Source organism: Falco rusticolus, chromosome 4 (genome assembly GCF_015220075.1).
Source record: "Falco rusticolus isolate bFalRus1 chromosome 4, bFalRus1.pri, whole genome shotgun sequence".
Classification (NCBI taxonomy): domain Eukaryota; kingdom Metazoa; phylum Chordata; class Aves; order Falconiformes; family Falconidae; genus Falco; species Falco rusticolus.
This window is the reverse complement of record NC_051190.1, coordinates 72,467,712-72,490,270: the sequence shown is the minus strand read 5'-3', so window position 1 is coordinate 72,490,270 and position 22,559 is coordinate 72,467,712. Positions and strand designations below refer to the sequence as shown.

Sequence of the window (22,559 nt, the reverse complement as noted above, 5' to 3'; positions counted from 1 at the left end):
TATCTCTTTATCATCATAGTCCTAAGAAAAAGAAGTGAGAAAATATTTAATACACGTACTATTTTCAAAGACATTTCTGGAGTTCCTAAAATTTGTCATCATCTGCAAATAGTTTAAATTAAAAAAACCCAACCCAACAACCAAACTGGTTGAATACTTCTCCTTCAGACCAATTTCTAAGTTTGTTCACTGAACCATTTTAAAACTAAATTGTGACTTCCAACAAACCTGAACATTTTCTGTTCTCAAAGAACACTATAACCACAACATCAATGAAGAAAAAACCTACTGTGTTTTCAATACAATAATTTGCAAAGTAGAAAATTTTAAGGTGTGAACTTCACTCCCTTGCTAATGGGAGCTTGCTGACCAAGAGTATTTTGTTGTTTTTGAAATTTCTGCTCTACTTGAAGTCTTTAAATGAAGTGTGAGAGTTATTGCCCTATGTAACTTGCAAAATTTAGCAGAGCTAACCACATAACATCCTTTTCTTCCATGATACATTTTTTCACTGTAGAAAAAAATCCCCATCATCTCAGCCTTTCTGGATAGGTTTGCAGTGTTTGGATCCTGATGGTGGGTTTTCCTGGAGTGATGGATCACCAGTGAGTATTTGACCTTGCCAGTTTTCTTCTGATCTGACTTTTTTGCTGCTGGAGTTGTTTCCACAGCCACATAGTAGAAGAAAAGTAAGGAGTGGTTTGAAACTTCTTTGTACTTCTCTTTCCTTTCAGAGTATAACTTTTTTTTTCCTGTATGATAAGAATAAAAACTAAAGCTCTGTTTCTTCTGTAGGTGAATTATAAGAAAAATCATTATTTTCAGAATACTGAGTTTGAATATTGTGGAGCAATCAGTGACGAGCCTTCCATGTCATGGGTTACGGTGCACTGTGAATACAGTCATAACTGGATTTGTCAAATAAAGAAAGGTAGGTTACTTCTTCCTCTGAAGTCACATTAGGAAGACATTTAAGCTGAATCCCATTCTATCAAAATAGAAACTTCTGCAAGTTACATGTTGCTAGAAACTTTGGCTGATTTCACAGGAATTTTGCATAAGGAAACATAGATCAAGACATTTAAAATACTTTCAGAATATGTTTCAACTGATAATGATAAATGTTCTTTTTGTTTCATTAAAAATATATTATATTATAAGCATTACTGAAAATATACTTATTTATGTAATTATAGAATCAGAAAATGGGGTGAAAGCAACCTCAGGCTTGCCTGGTAAAATCCACTGCTCTGCACAAATTTTTGTCAAACAGAAGCTATGACTGACATGAAAGTGTGTGCTTCTTGGAACTTTTACTTGTAGGGAATTACCAGTTTGGGGGCTAAGGGGGAAGAGAGGGAGGGAAAAAAAAAAAAAAAAAAAGATTACTTTAAATTTCCATATCCTTTGTGAAATGAAACTTCACTTCTCCGCTCAGGTATAGCTAGAATGCTACACAAGGACACACCAACCCAAATGATTCTATGATTAGTCACCTACTATAATTTAAACAAGACTACCAGCATACTGGAATTATTCTCTTTGTAAAATGACATGTAAAGAAACTCCTGTAACAACAGGCTTTCTGTAATGAAAAGATGGTAATCTAAGCTTCAAAATTTATATTCTTTAAGACAACAGGCAGGCTCACATCTTCCTGTCATACTAGTAGCAAAATCACCATTTATACCTCTTGCGGGTTTCCCCCGCCTCACCCCCCCACCCCCAATGTAACACTGTTGAGAAAGCTACGCAGTGAAATAAGAGAGGAATCATTTATAGTTTTGTATCGATTTACATATTTTACATATTTTACTTTCAAGACTAACAGAAGTGTTGCTTTGGTGGCTCCCTGGGATTCTTCACACAAGCACTAAGGGTTAATGTTTAAAGTGATACTTTTCTAAATGAGATTATTTCTGTGCTGGTGAATTACTCAAAATAATCTGATTCTAACCAAGGCACGTTGTCTCACCTTCTCATACTTAAAAAGTAATAGTCATAGACATCTATCTCAAAGAGATGTTGTGAAGATACCTTTTTTGGTAACTTTCTTTGTTAAGTCTTCACTTGCATGATCAGCGCAACTGAAAAACATCAGCAAATGTGACAATAGTAGTTGTATACTCTTAATTATTATTAGTGTATGAATGGCAGAAATTATAGCCTGAAGAAATTAGTATCATTGGTCATCGGTGCATAATGTCACACCGAAAGATGCCGAAAGAGTCCTAATACTTTGTACTTTCATAACAGATCTATACTTTTTTCTTTTAAATCTTTTAACCAATCACACAAGAGATTAATTTTAAAAAGTTACTTTTTTTTTAACCCTAGCATGTGCATCATACACTTAATTTAATGTAATTACACATACAGAACACAAACATTATCATGAATTCCTGTGGAAAAAAGTTATAAAGGTGATGTTTGTTTTAAGTTTTTGTATCTCTTGACCTTGCATGTTTAGAGAAACTTTGCTCCAATATCCCACTCTGTGTGATGTGGAAATTTTTCATTTAAATTATATCTGAAAAGCTGGTGGATTTTCAGTCAAATGTGATTTGTCACAAAGTAATTTCACATAAAAAAATGTTTCACAAAGAAATTAATAATAATAAAATTTTAAATACTTTGAAGCTAAAATTTGTTTAGTATTTGAATTTCTTGTTCAGATTCAAGACAGCGACCACAAAGAGTCTCCTATTGTTCAAAGTATACCAACACTGAAGTAAAGTATTTTCACTCTTCAATTTTCTTTCAGAAAAAAGTTCTCATTCAGACTAACTTCAGCCATCTAATTTAGGCAACATTCAGGGTGTACAAGATGCAATTACCAAAAATCTACCAAGACACAGATGTAGGCCTGTAATGCAGCTGTAATTCCCTGAACATCAATTTCTTCCCTGCACCAAAGATACTATATAAATAGTGTGCATTGAATTGTAAAATATGAAAAATTGATAGACATTAAGATAATTTCCACTGATTGAACATTTATGGTGGCTCAATATTTGGGAAACATTTTACATATTATTTTTTTTCCCTTTTCATTCCAGGGACACCCTTGAAAGCAGAACCTCTGAGCCCTTCTGCCAGTAAGCTTCTGCTTATTTTCTCTATCTAAAGGGTGGTATCACCTAATAACACCAGCTTTGTGTAAGAACTGTGAAGAATATAGAGATTCCTCTTCTGTGTTGCAGTGTATGAAGTCACGGAAGATGGCTGGATTACAAAAGGAGACAAACAGTATTTTTTCAGCACAGAAAAGATCCCTATGGAGAAAGCCAGAACATTCTGCAAAAGCAATCATGGAGATCTTGCTACTATTGAAGATAATAGTGAAAGAAAATTTTTGTGGAAATGCGTAAGAGGAAATTTGGCTATGTTGTGCAATATATGGCTGATATACCCTGCTGCCTATGCTTGTGAAGTACAAGAGAATGTGCTTGTTGCATAATACCACATTTTATTAGAAGTAGTTTAAAATATTCAGTGAAAAAAAATTCATTCTACAGAACAGAGCTTTTCTTCAGGAAAATTAATACAAAAAAAAAAATAATTACCATTTACTAGGCTGGGTATATTCTTGCACATTTAAATCTAAATAGAGTTCTACCCATGACCAAATATATATAAGGAGCAATGAGCAGGGAAATCAGGTGTATACTGAGAAAACTATCCTTTTGACAGGGTGGTTACCCCTCATCTGAATATCATATTCTAGAATTCAGTGTAACATGTAGATGTGAGGCTACTGCCAGTGTAGCTCTGATGGTCACACACCACATCATGTTGCTGAACAAAACAACTTTTCAAAGAGATGTTTAACCTGGTCCAGGTCAGGGATTGATGAACTAGGATCTTCATGAATTAGTTTTCCTGTAACCCATATCAAAACTGTTAATGTATTTCAAGGGCAATGTCTATCTGTTGCAAGATGGTTCTGATGGGCACATGCCAAAGCTGTGGCAGAGGCATGCAAACAATTTAATAGCATGGATGTTGCCTCAAACCTTCGCCATAATCCTGTTTGGTTTACTAATACCAAAGTAGCCACACAACCTCCTTTCTGTTTCACGCTATTAGATGCTTTCTTTTATTATGTGGGAAAGGATATGAAAGAAAGAGAGGACAGACAGCTTGACACGCAGGAATTACACAGCTGCATAAGAACAGGAAAGTACCAAAAAAATTATACTAATTTTATTCTCAAGTCTTCCTTTTTTCTTTTTAAATTGAGAGTACAGCTTTGAAAGTTTTGATCATACCAGTAATGAAGCCAAAACTGAGAAAGCAGCAATAAAGATAATAAAGCAAAAGTATGTGCTGAATGGTATTTACGTCAACAGGAGACCCCTCTGGTGACTACACGTGGTACAATGTGTATTCCTCTATTTGCTTCCATAGCACAAAAATTATGCTTCTTCATATTCGATAACTACTAAATATTAGAAAGCAATAACTAAAAATACATTTTTTGTGTTTAGATCTTAAAAAATGGCAAATTGGAGTCATATCTCATAGGATTATTTCAGAATGCTGATCGACAGTTTAGGTAGGTAAAGAAGCTACACCCAGATCCTAAAACGTGGTTGTAGAAGTTTTGTACTGCCAGAGTTCCTTCTGGAGGGAGAGACCACTGCTAGGGCGTTCAACACAGATTCAGAGAGTTATATTACACGTTGAAATGTGTGCTCTCCCTTGGTTTAACTACATTGTAAAAACACTGGTTTTAACAGCATTTTATAGGGATGCTGATGATGCTGTACATGCTATGAGTACATAGATAATGTGTGTTAAAAATAAATGTGTTTTTGTTCTTTGACTTGAGATGCAGGTTTTCATTATCTAAGGTCTTTTAATCCTAATGGAAACTCAATTTACAGACAGACTTAGTTGTAATGTTTTTAAAACATATTTTTAGCATGTTAAGGTAGATTTTTCCAAACTGTTCCATGAACATTGTCTGAGCAACCGCTACTGTTTTGTTGGGGTTTTTTTTCAGTTGGATGGATGGAAGCCCAGTGCACTATGCAGCCTGGGCACCGGGTGAGCCCAACTTTGCAGCTGGTCAAGAAAATTGTGTGGTCTTAAATAAAAGGGATGGTGAGTCACATAACCTTTTAAAAAGTATTTTGATGGGTACTGCTCTTCCCCTGTTTGTTAAAAATATCTTTCCAGCTTTAATCCATTCTTTCCCAGAAATTTTGGAATATATGCATAATAAAGTATCGTAATTATATCTGAGGTTTCTTCAGGGGCAATACTAGCTATAAAATTGAATGTAAGAAATCGATTTTAGTGGGGAATGCAGGAACAATTTGATCACTGATTTTTCAGCTGCACAAACAATATGTTCTAGTCAAATCAACAGCAAATTGGTCTTTCAAAAAATAATTAGAGAATAGTTAGAAAAGGAATAGAACATATATGGAGTTTCACTTCTTTTAGTGTTTTCGCTGACAGAAGTGTTACTTTATACTTGCATGTTTCAGTGCAACAAAGCTGTTCAGGTGGCTTCTACTCAGAGGTCACAGAATTGCCATATCAGCCATCTCATATGGCCACATCCGCAACCAGTCCCTCTTTGTGAACATGAGGTCTAAGAGCACACCTCACCTCTTTCGTTCCCCCACCACCTGTGTCAAAACATTACCAGCAGTGCTCTGCAGAAACCTCCTGGACTACATGAACCTAGCAGTGTTGTCTTTCTGAGCAGGTATCAGGGAGGTTAAGGTCCCCCATGAGAACAAGGGCCTGTGATAGTGGGGCTACCTACCTCCAGTTGTCTGTAGGTCTCATCAACTTGCTCTTCCTGATCAGGTGGCCTGCAGCAAACACCCACAACAGTGTCCCCCATGTCTGCCAGCCCCTTAATCTTTAGCCATAAGGTCTTGACTCATTGTGGATCCACCCCCAAGGAAAGCTCGAAACACCCAGTTGCTTCTTCACATAAAGAGCAACTCCATCCCCTCTCCTTGCTGGCCAGTTTTTCCTAAAAAGTATGTAGCAATCCAGTCATGAGCTATGCCACCATGTCTCTGTAATTGCAGTGAGATCACAGTCAGAGTAGGACCAAAGTCCTCTTGTAGGCAATGGTGATGGGAGGTAGAGTTGAACTGAAGTATCTCACCTTCCCAGGCAGATTGCTTTTGAACTCAGAAGCATGGAAGCCAGTTCATTTTCCCACAGATTTCAACCTTACTCAGTGTCTTATTATCTGTACTTAAATGGATTTCAGGCTTGTGGAATGATGTCAGCTGTGGTTTTTCAAATGGCTATATCTGTGAGAGGCACAGAAGTTTTAGAAACACATCAGTTCCTTCAACAGTACCTTCAACTCCTGGAGGATGTCCTGAAGATTGGCTTTTATTTAAAAATCAGGTATGATAACATTCATCTAAGCACAATGATACTAGATCTTGGGAAGGTACATAAAGATATACAAGAGGCCTTTAGTCTCTCAAGATAACTTTTGGCAGTGATTATCCAAAGTTGCATTTAAAATTGAACCAGTTGCCTAATTCCTGCAAGATGGTGATTTTAGGTTTTTAGTTGTCTTCCTGAGATGTGGTCATCTGAGATACAATGTAATAGCTTTTCCAATGTATCTACTTTCGAAAAAATTGACCTAAATTCAACTGAAAGCACCAAATATAGCATAAAATGAGTCATTTGAGCTGGAAGAAATCACAAATAAGGACAGATTTTTCCAAACAGGCTTCAATATAATGCTTGCCTCTTCCCAAAAGGTGCAAATGTGATGTGCTTATTAAGCAAGGGTTCTGTTTTCCAATCTATACAACATTGTTATGAAAGCATCCATGGATAATCACACCAGTGGAGTTTATGCTGGTATACTTTTTTTTCTTTTTTTTTTTCTTTTTGTTACAGTCATCAGAGTTGCTATTTTCCACAAACTCTGTGGGATAATTCTCTGACAGTGCTACTGGCATGTACAGAGCAGCGCATGAGCTGTAAACATGGAGAGGGCACACCAGGCACACTCCTAATTACCAAAACCATGTCAGGGTGAATGTGTACTGGTAATGTGATGACTATGCAATTTTTAAGAAATCATGAATCATATTATTTCATTAATAAAAGAGCTGTAAAATGAAAAAGGCTGAATACACACATGAGACCACACTGATCATTGGCTCTAGGTCCAAAATGTTTTTCAGAATGTTCAGATGATTCCACATAAAAACCTGTGCTAGGCTTTTCTTATAGAATCAGAACTTTCTTTTACTAATGATGATGTATGGCTTCTTAAAATTTCTGATTTAGTTAACCCATTAGATTCTCATCAGACAGACTCCTACTGTGATTTATAAATGGTTGTTTTTGTTGTGATTTTCTCAGTCCCTCACAGAAAGACACAGAGTAAATTTAATTTTTTGTAATGGTTTTGACTTGGTTCCAGAGCTGAGTCCCTGCCAACTTTGGAAAATTATTTTGTGGGAACAAGTTAGGCTAATTTTTACTTGAACTAGTGTAATTCAAACCTAAATTCCTTTTGCTGTCACTCACTAACAGCCTATACTCATTTTTCTCTAGTGTTACAAAATTTTTGGCTCTTCCTACGAATACTGGCATACTGCAAGAAGTACTTGTGTAAGCCTTGGAGGAAACTTAGCAAGCATACATAATGAAAAAGTACAAGGTATAGTACAACAGCCCTTTAGGTAATAGACAGCATTTATCCAGTCTTATATAGACAGCATTTATACAGTGGTCATTTCCTGCACAGAACATGGCAAAAAAAGACAGTATATAACTGTTTGTATTTTATAATGTATATTCAACATGGGTTATATGGCCATGGCATGAAACGTTTTTAGAAGAACTAGAACCCTTTGTTTAGGGCATGCTAGTGATGCTAAGGGTTCCTTACTCCTGTTCCATGCAAACTGCTTTACATTATTTATAGGGTATGAATTAGCATAAAATAAGAAATCCAGACCTGGCATTTGCAGTTTTAGACACAGAGAAATAAAAGGAATCCATGGTTTGTTGCTACCAGAAATACAAAGTGATATATAACTCTCCAAAATGGCTGCCTAAAGTCTGCAACTTAATTCAGCAGTAGGATGTCAAAGGAGGGCATGTTTTCACCTTGCCTACGTTCCTGGGCTGCCATTTGCAGCTGTATACAGCTACACGTTTCCATCAGGAAATCAGCTCATCCTGAGTGTTGAAATAAGTGAACTCATTACATGGTGGTCAGGCAGGATTTTTATCTCTTTACTCTTTCCAATCTTGCTTCATAGTTACAAATATTTTCACTTTCTGAGATTTTTCAAAGGCAAAGGCTTGGCATAACCTTGAAAAAGGTTATGGAACTTGAGTAAATTTTTGATCAAACACTAACTAAACAAGTTACAAGACTTTAATGAACAAAATAGTTAAGTATTTGTTTATGAGCTGATGTCCAACTGATGACGTGACATGCTCATCTTCTTCCTATTGGCTTTTTTCCCCAGCTTTTCTCACTTACCATTTGAAGGATGTTTCAAATGATCCTTGGATTGGCTTGAATGATCTACTAAGTGAACTCAACTTTGTCTGGGCTGATGGAAGTGCTGTCTCCTACACAAACTGGGCTCCAGATTCCCCAAAACTTGTAGAACCCGTTTTGTATCCCAGCCTGCATCCAGAAGATGGCCACAATCTGCAACAGGTAATACTACTGAGTAACAGGTAATACTGACGGTAAATACTGCTTAGCATTTACCATCAAGTTAAATTGAGGAGCAATATCACTTAAACTGCTCACTGCTGCAGACATTGCCTCAGCCTTCTCCCCAAGTTGTTCATCTACTTTTACATTGGGATTAGGGATAAAAAATTTCAATGTTTGAGTATTCTAGCCATCCCAGAGCACAAAATGGCATTGCTGCAATTTTGCCAACAAATTTCATGAAACTGCAGCAATAGACAGATTGAATAAAGATTGGTTGAATAAAATTTTCTTTTTCATAGTAACTTGCTGTTCATTTTGCAGAGAATATAAATGCAACATTAGAATTTTAGAAGTTAACACATGCTGGAAATATTTTCACATTTGGCAAGTGAATTGATGTTTGAAAAGGAAGGAAGAGAGGATGCAAGAGGAAAGAGTTCAACTTTTTTCTACTTCTCCCCTATTTCAATTTTTAATTGAATTGCTAATAGATGTCAGCTACTTTCTAAACCAATCACACCCTCTCCACTGCTAGCAGTGAAATTGTATCTCAGAATGCTGTAAATAAAATAGTGTTATACACTGATTTGCACAGCCACATCACCTTTCTTCCATTTATTTCCCTGTCTTGCTTTCAGAACTTGTCCTTCACACTGTCATTTCACACACTGTCCATTCTTCCTTCTTTTTGGTATCCACACCTCTAGAGAACCCAGAAATCATACCTCTAGCCAACCAGCTTCATCTGCACCTGAGCCAATTCATTTTGCTCTTGTCCATGTAGTTATTAGCTAAGGCATGTAGGAAGACATATACAATGCAGCACAATACACAGCTCTACTGCAGCTCTAATAACGCTCCTGGGAAATACTGTGGGGAAAAAGTAATGTAAAAAGGTACATTCTACTTTCCTCCTTCACCTTCAAGAGACTAACAGCAACAGCTATCTCTTTCAGAGGCTTCTTTTTCAAAGGAGTGAAATAACTTCAAAAAGTTTCTCAAGCTAAGAAACTAGAATAAAAATCCACTTAAAGCAGGTGTTCCTAAAGTTTCCACATGGCAGCCTAGTAGGCTGTGGCAGGCTGTAATAAACTTGAAGTTCCAACTTCTTAAGCACTCAGCTACCTGGTGTAGCTGAAAGAGAAATTCTAAGAATTAGAGCTGATGATAACTCTGTCAAGGACCATAATTTAGATGATTCTGTCAAGAATAACCGCTATTTAAAGTTGGCTTGGCAAGCCAAATACAAAACATTACCTAAAGTTATTTATATTTCATTCTTTTTCAAAAAACGTACTCATAGTCACTTATTAGTTGAGACACAGTATGTGACAGAAAGTTCTTGAAAATAACAGTGACTTTCAAGTACATTTCCTCGAAAAAAACCACATGAACAAGTAAGCTGAGCTGAAGGTTGCAAAGATTTATAAGATAGTAGCAACCACAAGGGAGGCCAGAAAGGACAGGAAAGGATAAAAGGAAGGTGCTTCTAGAGCTGCAATACAAACCTATAATAACAGGATTCAAAGAAAAAAGCAGTGAGACTATCCAGAGGGTTACAGTGCTTTGTTTTATAACATCTAATATCAATGTATTCATACTCTTCCCCTTACTCCAACAGTTTGATTGTGTTTCTTTGAAGAGAGGTCATGCTGATGACACAGGGAAGTGGAACAATGAGGAGTGTTATACATCCAGAGGGTATATATGCCAGAAGAATAGCAGTGAGTTCTGTATCACTAATCTTGAAAAATTCTAACATAAGGACTAAATCACTTTCTTGTTTAATGTGCTTTAGATTAGTTATATTTTTCTTTTTTTTAAAGTAAAGGATCAGTAAAACTTAAGGGCCCATCTTGCAGCCAGCATTACTTAGCATTACTTTGGAGAAGAGGATGATAAATAAAATACCAGAATTTAGGAAAGGAAAATGATTTTACTTTTAAAAGTGTAAATAAATAGCTAATAACCATGAACAGTTTAATTACGTAAGTTTATAATGATTATACATTATCATAACCGATAAGTTTTACATTTATCCAAACAAACCTGAGAGTCACAATGCTTCTAAGCCACAGAGTATTTTGAAAACATGCAGGGTAGGTGTGTTATTTTTGACTGATGGGGTGAATTTACATCTGCAATATAAGAAACTGTGACTTTACTGATTCAAAATTCTCCAAGGCTGAAAATGTATTTCTTTCACCCAGAAAGTTCACTGTTGTTTTGAAGTTATCTGTTACTTATAAAAAACTAGTAAGAAGGTGTTCCATTCCATTAGCAATTTTCTACTAGGTCTGTAAATACTGAAGATGTTATTCAGTCACCCAAGTCAAATATGTGGCTTCCAGATCTTGAGGTGAGGTTTTTTCCGTATTCCTACAGATCCTGAACTCTTTAAGTCATCTGCAACAGTGCTGGACCTTGCTTCTGGCCATTCTAGTGGCATTAGCTATTCTGTCACCCGTTCCAAAATGAATTGGGAGGAAGCACAGAAAAACTGCAATAACAATGCCTCAGAACTTGCCAGCATTTTAGACCCATATACCCAGGCACTGTTATTCTTACTTGCACAGGAATATGGAGAGCCTCTGTGGATTGGTCTTAACAGCAACGCGGTAAGAACACATACATTACATGCATGTAGTCAAGCTGACACTGGACCTGATCTCTTTATGTTCTCATCTTGTAACCTGTAGGAATTTCTGCCAGTGTAGTGCTGAAAACAGTACACTACCCATTTACACTGCAGCTCTTCAAGTAAGACTCATACAGTGGAGATTTTAATGAACTAAGAACTTTCACATGCTAGCAAATGCTGCTGCAAACCAGGATAACAATGCTGTTTGTTTTCTGGAGTCCAGTTAAAGGATCTTGAATATAAATTGTAAAATCTTCCACATTTTGAGTTTATTTTAATCTAAAAGATGTTTCAGGAACAACATGCTTCCTGCCCTCCTGCCATGTGTTTATGTACCTCAGTGATCACTGACATGGTATCTTACGTTGCACATCTGTGACCTGCAAAGGAACGGATTTTACGTGTGCATTTATTCTCACACTTTCTACTACAGTAGTCATGTATTTATGGTAGTAGTAGCAAAATACAGTTGTGGACAGAAACAGGAGCAAAAATTAGGCAACAAAATCTGGAGGCTATATGATATAGTACATATTGAACAATAGATACAATTTTTTTCATTTGAAAACGCAATTGGTGTAATTGCTTCCATTAAGAAGTTAGGATATTATTGGAAAGAAAATCCTTTCTGTTTGTGAGATGTCTACATCAGTTGTATGACAGGAGAGGGTTGAACATTTGGATGGTAGTGTGTTTTGATATGCTACACTCTTCCCCATGAATCACAGTCACAATTAACTACAACAAAAGCGATGGCGATCAGCACTGCTTATTAAGAACACTCCCACCCACACTCCCATTTTGCATACCGACTTTTGGGTGGTTGTACCAACATCATGTCTTACCTGATTCCCAGTTTTATGCCTTCCCTCATGCCCCCTTTCTTTTTTCCCTTCCATTTCCCAACACTTGGAAAAATTCTCTGAATTGATGTTAGATACTTTTTGGAGGGCAGAAAAAAACCCATTCTACATTCGCATTTGTGAATAACAGACACTGTACATTTTGTTGCAGTTAGCATTTACAAGCACAAAAAGGGGCATTAGTAAGCATATGATTCCATACTGGTTACATGAGAGTCCTATTATGGATCCTGTGTAGTAGCTACAACTTTCACAGCAATCTTGAAATTACTGTATGGATTTTGCTTCCAGACCAATGGCAAGTATCAATGGATTGACAGATGGAGATTTGTTTACAGCAAGTGGTCCAGCGGGGAACCAAAACAGACATTAGCATGTGTCTACCTAGACACTGATGGCACCTGGAAGACAGCTTCTTGCAAGGAAAAATTCTTTTCTGTCTGTAAAAAATCGGATGGTAAGCAATTACCTATAAGTCTTTTAACTAGAAGGTGTGTAGATCTATCAACTGTGCTAAATAAAATAAGCCACTGAAAATACTTGTTTATACACTAGTATACAGGAAGACATGAGTAGCTAACTAGTTCTAAATTTTTCCCAGTAAATAAATTCATAATCAAAATTACCAGAAGCTTAAGAAATAAAGGATTGAATACTCATTGATTTCTTAACTTTTAAAGTCATTCACTTGCTATAAAATCTATTTTGATTAGGCATCAGATGAAATTCTGTCTCCAGTTTGAGGCACCGAAGATTGAAAAGGCTCTCAGTCAACGATTTTCAGATGACCAGGAAACAAGAATTAAAAGGAAATATTATAATTAGAGTGGGACAAAGGACTAAGAAAAAGATTATAAATTTTAAATATTAAAAATGAGCCCTAAGGAATGGAATTAAATTTTTCCCTATGTCTCATATGAGTTAAAAAGGAGTAGAAGACTTAAATGCAGCAAGGAAAAACTTCTAATTTTATCAGTATAGAAGCCTTTAATAAATACTTTGGACAGGTCAGGGAATCTCCATCACTACAGCTTACTAAGAACAGACAGGACAAACATCTGTTAGAAATTACATAATTATATATCAACTTCATGTCATCTGTGAGCACAAGGATGAATTACATAACCACCTGAGGAGCCTTCCAAGCACCAACTTCTATAATTTATAAGGAAATAAGTATAAATATGATTTCACAATTTAGCTATGTTATTCTTGTCAACGTTAAGGAAGATCTTGAATCATTAGAAAGCTTAAAACTGCATGCCAATTACATTCTAAGATGCTGGTAATTTAACAAAAATCCTCAGGTTTTGATATATAATGTCTTCTACTTCAATATTCGGAAATCTAATTTGAGTGCTGAATGTTCTTTAATAGGGGAAGAAACAGACTGTAGAAGACTCACACAAGAAAATGTAATTGCAGAACATTTAATTTCGTTCCATCTGCATTTATCTTCTCAATCAAAATTTTCCTATTATATCAATGACTATGGAATATATTCAGGATGCAGTTTAACAAAAAGTCCTGCAAGCTATGTTTAGTTATAACCACACTTCCATTCACAATCACAGTTTCTGCTATAAGGTTTTGATCCTGTCAAACAATGAGAATGAAGTGTCAGAAGACATTTTAAAAATAGCAGTTTTAACTAATTAGGCAGATACTTATGCCAGAAAACCAGCTGGATATTTTATTAACTAGACTAATTACAAAAATCTTCATTAGACAGAATCTATACTTCTTACACAGTATTGCATCTTCTTAATCACCTTGACAAATAAATGTGAAGCAAAATATGCTCTCAAACACACACTCAAAGCCATATTCAAGCTCTGTTCAGAACAGGCTTCATTTCCTTTATGATGAAAAACCTAATACAGTCTGTTTAGTTTTGTCTTAGTAGTATAAAGGGAAAAACAAATTTTATAAAATAACTTGTTTCCAACTACCTGATCTCTTATCAGTAATGGCCCCTACTGAGCTCCCACAACTTCCTGGAAAATGCCCTGAATCAAGAGGACACAAATCTTGGGTACCTTTCCATGGTCACTGCTATTACTTTGAGGCCTCCAAGAAAAGGAGCTGGTCTCAAGCTCATCAGGAATGCGCCCGACTAGGTGAGTGTTTTGTTTTAGAAAGAATGAAGATGTAATAATTACATAAAATATGAATGACATTGCTAAGCAAATCTTAAATTACTTTAAAACTTCAAACTTAATGCTTTTTAGCTTGCTTTTCTGAGCATACTTTTTCACAACAGAACTAAACTTGCCAGAGACAGAAACATCTCATATCTCAAATACCAGCTGAAATACAAATATCTCAAAAATATTAAATTCCTACTAGTTTTATGGAAATCAGTAAGTGGTTAGGGAGAGAAATACTTTTATAGTCCCATAAAGGCACAGACTGCAGGGTTAGCTCTCCCTTCCCCAAACAAGAGGGAAACCACACACAGCATAAACTAGGAGACAGATTCATAGGAAAGTTGCCTTTGTTAGTTCCAGGGCACAGTTTGTTAATTGGATCTTACTGGCTGGACAACAAATGAATCGAGAGGAGTCGTTTAGCTTTCATGAATCAGTAAAACACACCCAACTGTGCAGCTCCTGCTCTGAAGCAGCCCCCGCTGCTGTCTATGATCTGTGGAGAAGAGCTGTGCGTTGATCAGGGGTGAGGAAAACACACTTTACTCTACATTTCTCATTTCTCCTGGCTGTTCACTGAGAATTGCTGTGACGCAGCAGTGAGTAAAAATAGGAAAGATCCTATACATTAGCACTATATGTCTGAGTGTTAGAGAGAATACAAGGATTTCTAGCAGCACCTCCTTGTATGTATGAAAGCATTGACCTGTGACTGAGCAAACCGAAAAAGTAGCTTTGCAAAGGCATTTTACTTTACAGTTATGTGACAACAGAATTCCTGAAGTGGTTCTGTAGAAAGATAAATCACATTATTACTACAAAAAGTAAACTTCACACTAATAACCAGAATGAAAGGTCGCATTTGGAGACTGGTCCATGTTCTAAATTCCTACACTTTTGCCTACGTGTTACCCACTGGCCAGGCCAAGAAGGTGATCATTTCCTGATGACACCAGCACAGCTTTTTGTAATTGTATGCCAGGGCCCATGCAATTATAAATCAATTTCTGTACCTCAACCTCTAGCTGCTTATAAATCCTATCTACCCTTGCAGTAATAGCATCAAGGACTGCCCAGCCACTGGTGGGTGATGGAGCTGTAGTGGCAACATGCGTGGTGCTGACTACATCATCTATACCACTTTCAGCTTGCTTGCATCACAATCTGGGTTGGGGTGGGACCTGTCCAAAGAGTAACGTAGGACAGCAATTTTTCTTCTCTAGAATACCCAAGGCTAAACAAAAATCCGTGTCTTCATGCTGATTTGCATCCATACAGCTCATAGTCATGCTCAAAATATGATATTGTAATATAATAAGCATAATGAGACTAGTGAATATTACCTGCAAGAATCGGTGTCTTCTATATCTTTTTGCGTATCTTTTACGTGTTTATTGACTTAAACTGTAAGGCAACGAGACATTGTGATGTGTTCGTTAATATTTTTTCAGCTGCTAATTTGGTATCAATAGGAGACTATACTGAAGCAAACTTTCTGGCAGACACCATCGAGATACTCCATGGAAAATCACCAAACTTTTGGATAGGGCTAAAGAAAAATGACAGAGGTAATATCTTCAATCTTTAATCATACATTATCATATCGTACAAAATTATGATACGCTATATTAGAAAGAAAACCACTTTGTATACTTGAAAATACACATATATACAAATTATACAGTTTATCTCAAAGCATGCTTTACATATGCTTAGAAATGTAACTGAAACATTTGACCACCTATTTTGTGTTACAAATTTTTGTTTTCCCCATCACAACGTTTAACCCCCTGTATTTTATACATATATTCTAATTTTAAATATTAGGACAGTGGGTATGGGCAGACAAATCTGCAATGGATTTTGTCAACTGGCAAACAGGAGAACCTTCAAACAAAAGACATAAAGATTGTGGAGAAGTATGTGCATTGTCTGGCCTCTGGAACACCAACGTCTGTTCTTTCAAGAAAGGATATATCTGTAAAAAACCAAAAAGTAAGCAACATTTCTAATATGTTACGGTTAATAATGCCTTATAATGTATCTTCATTGTGTAACATAAAATATAAAACATCATAGATTTGTGTGCAAAACCAATAGACCCCAATAGTGGGATTCAGCTGCCTAAATACTGACAAGCCTCAAATGGTTTCTGACTACCTCCTCATACGGCTGCATATCCCATAAGTACTGTAAAATCGCCATCAGCCCCATGCAGCCATCATGAATACTTCAGACCCCTATGTTTAGGCAAAAGAATGGTCACAGACCACTCATTTTTAATGACAAGCCAGTCTAATTTCATTAGAATTTCCCTCAAATATCACACAATCTAAGCTCAAAAGCAGCATTTTGTTTTAATTTCGCCTGAATATATTCTCAAAAGATGTAACCTTGTTCCAATGAGTGTAATGAAAACTCTGTCTTGTAGAAATGCTGGAATTGGTGATTCCTTTCATTACTGTCCCCTAAACCAGTGGATTAAAGGAATACTATAACATACATTCTTGTGGCACTCTTCATCTACAGTATGATACAATTGTGTTTAATAAAATGCTGGTACTATCCTGATAGCAAAATTATCATCTGCAAGAAAATGCATGAGTTCAATTACCAACTCAGATTAAAAGAAAGTGGTCCAGAACATGAAATTTTATTTGCTTAAGCTTCATATTTTTGTTCTCCTTTCCCTTACCTACTAAGTTCAGGAAGCGTAATTACCACAGGAACCACACCCACATGGAATGGTTGTCTATGACAGAAGGAGCTAAACTCACAGAAGATCCTTTTCAGCTCAAGTAAAATGCTCATGATACATCTCTAACACTTGAAACCTGCATTTAGGAAATTTTTCCTGTTTCAGAAAACACCTTAAAATGATTAAGGATCCTGTGAGCAGTTTCTCAGAAATGAACATATTTCAAAACACTTTTAGAAATAATAGAAATCTGACTCTTAATTTCATGTCTGGTTGAGTATCTCAAATGAAGAGGTCAGACGCTTTTGGAATGAAAGTGACAGTCATCCTACTAGACAATGATCTGGGAGAACAACTGTCACCAGCAAGTGGATGTAGGGAGAATTCTCAGGAACGTCTGGACTTCAGAAGTTAAAAATGCCTCTTTTTGTTTTTTAAGCATTCAGAATAAACATTTTCCTTTCCTTCCAAAAGCTCCTGAAAACACAGAAATGTCAACAGAAAATACAGGTAAGCATACTTCCTTTTAAGTAGAATTATAAGGAGATGCTCAAATACAACAAAAATATATTTACATAGTTTCTAGGTCTTAATTTTGAGAGTATTTAAAAATAAAAAGTCCATAAACTTAATCTGTATCTAGATACAGGAAACGGAGGTTATTCTGAAGTCAACTGGGGTTTGTTTAATCATATTTTGTTTGGGTTTGTTAGTTAAAAAAAAACCAAACCAACAAACCCACTTGTTGAACTGAAATCTACATGCATATTGCGTTTGTCTGATTTCTAGTTAAAGAACGATCATTTACTGCTAGATTCTGAAATCTCTTGATATCAAAGGTGTTGATTCCATTTTATCCACTTACAGAAGGGAAAATGGAGAAAGTACTCTCTGCTGGCATCATTTGGCTGTTGGTTCTTCTAGGCCTTTCTATAGTTGGAGCTGGAAGTATAGCTTATTTCTGCTGGAAGAGGAAGAGACAAAACCTGCTACAGATTTCAACCAGAATGAGTGGACCAGAAGCAACTGTGGATGTCCAAGAAAAAGATGCACATACCGACATGTAGTTTGACAAAATGCCCATAGATTCCATCTAATAAAACCCAGACTCTGAAATGGTGAAATTTTATGCCAGCTTTGCATTTTTCTACCCATATAATAGTCTCCTCTCTTCACAAACATAAGGTTTATGGATTTATATAAATACACACACATATATACTCGCCCCAAAATTCCCTCCAAATTGTTACAGTTTCTTTTGTTTAGTTCAGGGAGTAGACATATATTTTTCACATAAATGAGCACGGCTGAAAGCTAGTTCCAGAGGTTCAGGAAAATTCTGACAGATATTTACTATGGGAAATTACTTAACTCAATGTAGAAATTCTCCTTTTTGCACCCAGAGGAAATCATTACTCATGTCTTTACATTATTTTTACCCTGCTGTATTACTTCAGCGTTATCCAGACTACGATGGGAAACACTGCTCATTTCAGATTTTCAGCTTCATAGTTTATGACACTATCTTTTCATTCATGTAAACCATGTTACAATACCTGCATCTCAATTTAATGAAACCAATTAAATACTTTTTCCTTACCAAAAAATAGACGGAAAGATGGAAAAAAATTGAAGAGACTTCATTATTCCTACCTCTAGTCCAAATTTTGGACGTAATCATATCATTTCCCACAGCCTTGCGCTTTTCTATTATTCTGTAAATATCAACATTTTTCTGACAGGTTCAAATAAAAATAAAAGAGTAGATGATCCTTCCACTGGGTTTTATTTCAGTAACGATGCTTTCAGTATGCAGTGATGCCTCTTTTTAAATCCAAGCATGTATATGAAATGGCTATCTTATACTATATCATATACCTCTCCAGTTTAGAGAAATAAAATCACTGATGTACTATTTGAAAATAAACTCTTCCTTTATTTGTTGTAATTCCATTTGATAATGTACTGCCTAGATCCCCTTTCAGCTTTTCTTCAAGTGTATAGAAAAGCAGTGTTTGCCTCGGGGGAGTTTATCATTCTGCGTATTTTCAGACACGCATCATCCCTCCTGAGTTATGAAGACGCCGTTCCCCAAGCCATGGCACCTGGCACTAACAGGCCTCAGTGAAGAAGCATACAGAGGAGCAGGGCTAGAGCAGAGGAGCTTCTACCAAATATCTGTAATGGGAAACAGGTTCTCTTTGGTCCTCCTGTGAGCACTGTAGTCAGAATTACTTACCTTCTCCCTACGCTTAAGGTCTCTTGACTGACAAAAAGTTGATGCCATGCTAAAGAATTCTTTTTAAAAGAGTATATCTGGAATAAGTGGAACAGGTTTCTACACATGTGTGCCTATGCCTGAGCAGCTTGCGAACAAAGTTGTATTACATCTATTACTTACCTTTTTTCTAGCTATCCAGTAAACAATAAAGTCTCCTAAGCAAAAATGGTATTGATAGCTACTTAGAATGGAAGTACCCCCTTCCTTTACTTCAGTTGTTTTATCAAGGGCTGTCCTAAAACACAGGGCATCTCTGCTAATGTTTCCTTCAGAGCTTTCAATTTTTTTCCCTCTGTACTCCTTTGCTGGATGGACACACAATATTGTACAGCTTTGGCTAAGTTTTAAAGAAGTTTCACCAATCACAGATATAGAAAGATGTCTGAAGATTGTCCAGCTTTTCCCTTTCTGGTATGTCTGTATGACATAACCAAGAGACCTGGTAAAAAAATCAAAACTGCCAATGTGTGTGCGTGTGTGTGTGTATCCATCCCATTATTTAAAATACAGTTAAAAGTTAAGTAAATCAAAAGTAAATTAATGTCCTTTGAACACTTTGCAAAGTCCAGAGATAAAAGCCCTTAGATAAAAAGAAATTCCTTAAATTACTAAGTCCTGTAATACCAACTCCTGCAATAAAGAAAGAGTCACTGCTATTTTCAGGAGGAAATAGGAAATAACTAAGACATCTTTGTACAAAAGTGTGCAATGAGGAAACACCACCTGCCTCCCCTGGAGATGACTAGAGATAAAATTGTTTCTTGTGTGCTACAGAAATCTGTGAATACATAGTTATGGTTGCCCTTTGGATGAGTAAATAGTGAAAGTTTTTTTCCTGTTCTATACCTAAAAAAGTACAGCTTGTTGGATACTACTATATATATGCCCAGCTTAGTGAATCTGATAAATTAAAATTACCTTTCCTTAAAGAAAAAATGAAACAACACACAACAGAAGAGACTACATTTTTTGAAGTTATTTGTAAGTTAACAGTAAAAATCGGGAGCTCGTAACAGAGGTATTCCAGTGACCAAATTCAGCCCAGCCTAGGATCTCCAAAGGAGGAGCCTGGCTGCTATCACCACTGTGCAGGAAGCACAGAGAGCTCAACAGTCTGGCTGCTCTGCATGCCAGCTAGCCGTGTTACCATATGAAAATCTCTTGATATATATACATTGTTATGTGCAGCTATTTTGTAGTTAAACTGAATATCATGCCTGAACAAGAAAAGGCCAGGGTCACAGGCTAGGCATAAGGTATACTGATGTCCCTCCTGCAAGATACTGAGACACCACAAAGGCTGATCCAAAGTGCCTCTTACAGAAACAGGAAAGATGGCACTGTGGTGAGAGCAGTGAAAATACGTGAGGGCAGAGTGAGCCGGCGCAGCTGTGCATGTACCTGGGGAAAGGGCTGAGAGGAGGGCCACAGCCCTGGCCAGACCTACTCGCACCAGGCAGGCACTGTCACTGCTACCCACTGCTCACAGCACGGGACAGCACTGCCATAGCAATGATGGGTCATTCAACCTAGTGAGTCTCAAACAGCTGAACAATTACTGGCACAGAGACCAATGCATCTGAACACTTTGACTCCTCTGTATTTGTCTTTCGGACTTGATATTGGATATCACTAAGACACGGGCCACACACCTCACATTTCTCTGACACAGAAGAGGGCTGGGTTGCATTTGCACATTTGCAACTGCACAGGGCAGAGGAGAGACCCTTACCCCATTCAGTGCTTAATCCCAAACCCCAGTGTTTCCACACAAATCAGTTGCTTGCGCATTTCTTTTTTCTCTTCAAAAAGTCCTGTATAGTTAAAACCGCTGTCAATTCAGTGCTTGGGGTAAGAAAAACACTGCTTATTATGAATACCTCTGTTTAGATTAACTTCAGAGTAGAGAAGACACCCCAGCACTGTTGTCAAATGTGTTTATACTGATGTATACTGTTGCAGAATTTTTCCTCTCATTTTCATAAATACTGCCTGATTTTCCTCACCAGTTTCTGACGACACTCCACCTCCTCTGTAATAGACTGACAATTTTGTGACAGGAAAAGGTGATTCAGTAATGGAAATACAGAATCCTCACTCTTCTTGCAGCCAACCGAAAAGCTTTATTTTTCAACTCTGGCCACAGAAGAGTTGGTATGATACCACGTTTGAAATACCAGAGTATGTACGGGGATGTATGGAATTACAACCAATTTGTTGTCTCAGAATTACAAAGTCAGCGCTCCAAGAATTAATCTTTTCAGCTTTCTGTGGTAGTTTGCTTTTGCATCTGTTAGAACATTTTGTATCCGATACTACTGCTGCACAATGGACTAAACTACTGATAGAATGGACAATTTTAGTACAGATAACAGGACTGGGGCTGCTGGCCGTGGTTGGTGTTAGCTGTCAATTTCCTGGTTCCAGTTACATTGCAAGAAAAAGCATCGCGGTGAATCATGAGCTCTTGCAGACAGTAAATACAGTACCCAGGAAGATAAAACTCTCTCAGGCCTTCTGGTATTTGTCAAACAACGGATCCTAAAAGGAGTCTTGAAACAATTCATCTTCTTGCTACTGTTCATCAACTACATATGCAATAATTTTGATTAATTAATCAATATTCTGCTCCCTCTTTATTATAGCCTTCAGAAGGTATCAGTGGGCCTACTTTTCTCTTTGATCAACTTTATAAACTGCTGTATGTAACAGGCTGGACCCGATCTGGGCCATGTGGCTTACACATTCCCTTTATGAATTATATGAAACTTGTAACATTCAAATTCATTTATTACAAGTATAAAAATAATTTTCAGCCTTTTGAGTATTTGAAGCACTTCAAGTGTTTAGCAAAGCACAAGTACAGCGTTCCCTGTTACATTTTAAGGGTTTTTTTCATTATTTACACATTTTAAAGCTTCACATGGACAAAGCATAAATACTGAATCCAGGTGTTAAACTGCTTATTAGAATAAACTTGTAATCTTCACATTTCTACAAATAACCCTAATATGTCTTCAGAAGATGACAAGTTTTCTGGAACTGGTGCCAGGCTAGTTTCAACAGTCACAGAAAAAAAAATTCTGGGCACATTATATTTTCACATAATATTTTTCTTATTTTTCATCATACTAATTTGCAATGAAAATATAATCTCTTTCATACATAGGTTCAGCTACCTAAGACATCTTAGGTAGACTTATCTAGCTAAACCACTTAGCCAAGGTCCTCACTGTG

At 36.7% G+C, this 22,559-nt stretch overlaps 1 protein-coding gene across 1 annotated transcript in view; it reads left to right on the top strand.

Moving 5' to 3' along the window:
• The window catches only part of LOC119146878 (macrophage mannose receptor 1-like), a 32,614-nt gene extending 13,652 nt beyond the window's left edge, over positions 1-18,962 (top strand). Inside the window, 17 exon segments of the mRNA XM_037385214.1 lie at positions 518-605; positions 796-931; positions 3,060-3,098; positions 3,204-3,367; positions 4,491-4,558; positions 5,009-5,109; positions 6,245-6,387; positions 7,564-7,669; positions 8,490-8,686; positions 10,311-10,413; positions 11,075-11,307; positions 12,485-12,650; positions 14,161-14,313; positions 15,795-15,911; positions 16,171-16,338; positions 17,516-17,551; positions 17,909-18,962. Coding sequence (XP_037241111.1) covers positions 518-605; positions 796-931; positions 3,060-3,098; positions 3,204-3,367; positions 4,491-4,558; positions 5,009-5,109; positions 6,245-6,387; positions 7,564-7,669; positions 8,490-8,686; positions 10,311-10,413; positions 11,075-11,307; positions 12,485-12,650; positions 14,161-14,313; positions 15,795-15,911; positions 16,171-16,338; positions 17,516-17,551; positions 17,909-18,108 — 2,218 coding nt within the window. The 3' untranslated portion in view covers positions 18,109-18,962.
• Positions 18,963-22,559: the final 3,597 nt, after the last annotated feature.